A 4,794-nucleotide genomic window follows, 5' to 3' on the forward strand; every position below is an offset into this window, starting at 1 on the left:
AATAAATAAAGAGGACTACATCAAACTAAAAAGCTTCTGCTCAGCAAAAGAAATGTCCACAACATAAAGAGACAACCATCAGAAAGGGAAAATATATTTGCAAGCAACGCCTCTGATAAAGGCCTAATATACAAAGAACTCATGCGACTCAATAACAACAAAAGAACAAACGATCCAATCAAGAAATGGCAGAGGACCTGAACAGACACTTCTCCTTAGAGGACACACAAATGGCCAACGAATACTTGAAAAGATGCTCAACATCGCTAGCTATTAGGGAAATGCAAATCAAAACCACAATGAGATACCATCTCACACCTGTTAGAATAGCTGTTATCAACAGGACAAGTAATTACAATTGTTGGAGAGGATGGGGAGAAAAAGGAACTCTCATATACTGCTGGTGGGGCTACGAATTGGTACGGCCACTGTGAAAAACCATATGGAGGTTCCTCAAAAAACTGAGTTGATCTACCATATGATCCAGCAATCCTTCTACTGGGTATTTACCTCAAAGACTTGAAAACTTATATCCAAAAAGATATTTGCACACCAATGTTCATGGCAGCATTATACACGGTGGCCAGGACATGGAAGTAATTGAAGTGTCCTACAATAGATGATTGGATAAAGAAGCTGTGGTTCATATATACAATGGAATATTACTCAGCCATAAGAAAAGATGAAATACTGCCATTTGTGACAACAAGGATGGAACTCGAGATAATCATGCTAAGCGAAATAAGCCAGACAGAATGAGTTGAAAATCACATGATATTGCTTATATGTGGTATATAAACCTAAAAGCAACAAAGGAACAGGACAAACAGAGATTCATGGACATGGACAATAGACTAGTAGTTACCAGAGGGGAGGGGGGAGGAGGGAGGGGAAGGTAGATGGCAGAAAAAAATTAAAATAATTTCTTCAATTAAAAAATAAATAAATAATTTTTAAAAATAAATAAAGAAGTAGGTCTATTACTATTTCTAATTTACAGATAAAGACACTGAGACACAGAAACTGGATCATTTGCACATGGTCACACAGCTAGCAAGTGGTGGAATTTGAATCCTAGCCTAGGTATGCTATCTGTGGCATCTTACTCCTCTGTACTGATCTATGATCAATGGACAGGTGGCAGACAAGTAGTATGGGACAGCAGTAAAGAGTATAAACCTCACAACAAGACACCTGGGTTCAAGGAACTTGTTTGCTATGTGACCTTGTGCTCTGAGCCTCATTTTTCTTATGTGTAAAACACAGATAATAATATGATAATAATAAAAACTACTTTATAGTTGTATTAGGCAAGTTAAGCAAGATAATAGTGATAAAGTCCTTGACATAGAGCCTAGAATAGGGGTCTCCAACCCCCAGACCATGGACTGGTACCTGTTGGTGGCCTGTTAAAACCCAGGCCACATAGCTGTAGGTGAGCACTGGTTGAGCTAGTGAAGCTTCATCTGTATTTGCAGCTGCTCCCCAGTGCTAGCATCACCATCTCAGCTCCACCTCAGATCATCAGGCATTAGATTCTCGCAGGAGCACCTGTCCCTGGTGCCAGAAAGGTTGGGGACTGCTGGCTCAGGACATAGTAAACAATCAGAAATGCTGTTATCATTATCATCATCATCATCACCATCATCATCGTCATCGTCGTCATCGTCGTTATTGTCGATGGATGGAAAGAGAAATAAGTTAAAAGCTTATGAGGGAAACACCACCCCATCCAAAAGAGGATCCAGAGCTTAGGTGGGATGACTGAATGGGTATCCCACACATTAATTTCTTCTTTGAGGCCTTCTCTTCTGGTCTATCTCTGGTTTTTCTCATAAGGATGGGAAATCACTTGTCCCCTCACCCATCTGTCAATTCCTTGAAATTTGGGAATTCGAATATGAGCTGGCCAGCCTTGTTCTTTAGAAATCCCCTCTTGGTTCCCAGGATTGAGAAGAGGGGAAAGATGAAGGGGACTATTTCAGGCCAGGCTCCCTCCAGATGTTCTATTGACCCAAGCTGGACATAGGAAAATGATAGAGAAAGGAGCAGAGCTCACTAAGCCTGGATGTTGAATCCCAGAGGCCTGACATGTGGGTGGCGGTGCTGGGCCTCCTTTCAAAGAACATTTCCTTTCAGCTCTGCTTGTCCCGAGGGACTGGTTCCTACATGATGGACAGGCAGGACTTGGGGGGCTATCCCACGCTCCATGCTTATTCTGAGGGCACCAGGGAGCCTTCTTTTCCACCAGCACCGGAGAAAAGAGAAGAACCACAGAGAACAGAGTGAGGATAGGGATAAACCTAGGGAAGGGGCAGAACTCCTTGCTCTGGCCCCCTAATTCTGACCATCACCCCTGAAGGCCAGCCCTATGGTTGATGATACAAATGCCACCAATGAGGTGATTGTGCATCTCAAAGGAATTGACAGAACAGCAGACTGTTTAGATTCTCAGAGCTGAAGCCAAGAAAGCAGAAAGGGGAAGCTGCTGAGGGGGAAAGAGGGAGAGCAAGGTCAGAAAAGGGGGGCAAAGGGGAATCCATGGAACAACTGTGGAGGGGAATTTCTGAGCAGGCAGGGATTGTGAAAGTTCTGGGATAATAAATAGGAGGCAGTCGGCAATTACAGCACATGGGCTTCCACACTGACATTCCTAGACTCCTTCACATGCAATAAGAACAGCTGTGCACTTTCCGCTCCTAGCCAAATCTCAGCTCCTGCACACGGCCAGAGACTCGCTCATACGCACACCCTCGCTGTCAGTCTGCTTCCCTTCACCTTCCATGGCACCCCGTGCAGCCACACTACTGGCCCTCAGCCTGCTGATTCTCTGGACCTCCCCTGGTAAGGCTGAAGGGAGGCTTGTGGGTGGGAGCAGGGCAGGGGTCGTCTAGATCTCAGACTGCTGGCACTGGACATGAGGGACACTGAGGTTAGGTCTGCATGGTTTAGTGAACCTGGGGGTGCCTTTTTCCCTGTGTGTGCCTGTGAGTGTGGATATATCTGGCTGGGCCCCTGAATTTCAATGTCTGTCTCTTAGTGTATCCTAGGGCCTCTGGATGCCTATCTCTCTGCAGGCTCTATTTCCTGCTGCTTCAGTTTCCAAGGCAGAAGGAGAGAACAATGTATATTTGCTTAAGGCGGGGAGAATTGGAGACACTGAGGCAGAGCCAATTGTCAAAATATTTAGCAATTTCTAAGCCTTCTAACCTAACCTCCTGCTAACCTGCCCCAGCGCCCTACTCTCGCCCCTTCCCTATCAAGTTAATGCTGTGACCAGCATTAGCTCTTCATTTGTGGGAAAGTTGAGAGGTCTCGGGAGAGAGGTTGGGGTGATCAAGACAGCAGAAAGGCATTTGTGAGGCTCAGGACAGTGCTTGTTTGTTTACCAAACAGCTTAGAAGCACTTCAAGATATTTAGCAACCAAGAGGGCCATATTGGTGCATACTGAATATCAGGTCTGGCTGCCGCCACACATACACAGGTGTTCTGAATCCCAGTTAGCGCTGTGGAACAAAGGTCCCTTTGTTCTGAAGCAACTTTCTTTCCTCTATCACCACACCAGCTCTGGGTGGTGCCAACGATGCAGAAGACTGCTGCCTGTCTGTGGCCTCACGCCCAATCCCGGGGAACATCGTGCGATCCTTTCGCTACCTTCTCATGAGGGATGGCTGCAGAGTGCCTGCCGTCGTGTGAGTTTTGGAAAGGAGTGCATCTAGCCTCCTCTTCCCTATCTACCCTCACTTTCTTATCTCCTCTCTCCTTGCCAAGCCCAGCCCTTTAAAGGAAGCCCCTGAAACAGGTTCTTAGATGTGGTTCCCAACCTTTGCCCATCATACGTAGTCCTGCCAGGAACTTGGGTTCCAGGGCTTCTTTCTCTCTAACCTCGGACTCCAGGTTTACCACAGCGAGGGGTCGCCAGCTCTGCGCACCCCCAGACCAGCCTTGGGTGGACCGCATCATCCAGAGACTGCAGAAGAACTCTGACAAGGCAAGCCCGCCACCTCCCCCCACCCCAGCTTTGCCTCCTCCCTCCGAGCCTCTGCCCAAGACCCCAGACTGTGACCTTGCCTCTCCTTCCTCCTACAGAACAGGCGCCACAGCAGTTAGCCCATGACAGCCTCAGAGGGAGCTCTGTATCTGACTGAAGGGATGTAAATCACTGTGACTCTGGGGAACCAAGGGCCAGAAGAGAGAACCAGGCCTCCAGCACCTGTGCACCAGACCTGACCCGGTCCGGGCAGGACCTGGAGTGCCGACGTGAGTGTGAATGAGTGTGAGTGTGAGCGAGAGGGTGAGTGTGGTGGGAGCACAGCTTCTCCTCCACAGCCAGACTGCAATGCTTCCAATAAAGTCCACTGGTGGTACCCACTGAACTGTCTGTTTGCTGTCTGTGCAGGAGGACGGGGATAAGAAGAGGGGGATGGAGGGGCAGGATCTGTTTTCCATTCTGCATCAACCTCCTCAACAACCTCTGCCTAACATCCTGTATTCTCAAGATCAGTTCCCACAATCAGGGCCCCACTTCGTGTCTCCTCAAAGCCCTGTCACACTCCATGGTTCAGCGACACTAAACCTGTGTCAGTTCCCCAAACGATCCAAATTCTCTCATGCCTCCCAGTCTCTGCTCTCCAAGGCAGGTGTTCCAGCATCCAGGTGTCTCAGGGATCAGGTGTCAGGGTGGGAAAGGGAGTTGTCAGGGATCAGCTCTCATGGCTGGGGGAGGTATAGGGGGCCCAGCTCTACGGCCTCGGGGGAAAGTACCTATCTACCCATGCCATTACCTCTGCCTG

General features: G+C 48.1%; 1 protein-coding gene across 1 annotated transcript; it reads left to right on the forward strand.

Annotated features, from left to right (window-relative positions):
- The first annotated feature begins 2,646 nt into the window (after positions 1–2,646).
- On the forward strand, positions 2,647–4,111 carry CCL19 (C-C motif chemokine ligand 19). The gene is made up of 4 exons (XM_006916112.1): positions 2,647–2,844; positions 3,567–3,693; positions 3,899–3,992; positions 4,091–4,111. The coding sequence occupies exons 1-4, from the start codon at positions 2,784–2,786 to the stop codon at positions 4,109–4,111; spliced, it is 303 nt and encodes a 100-aa protein (XP_006916174.1). The 5' UTR covers positions 2,647–2,783.
- The last annotated feature ends 683 nt before the right edge of the window (positions 4,112–4,794 follow it).

Source organism: Pteropus alecto, unplaced genomic scaffold (assembly GCF_000325575.1).
Source record: "Pteropus alecto unplaced genomic scaffold, ASM32557v1 scaffold206, whole genome shotgun sequence".
NCBI classification, from domain to species: domain Eukaryota; kingdom Metazoa; phylum Chordata; class Mammalia; order Chiroptera; family Pteropodidae; genus Pteropus; species Pteropus alecto.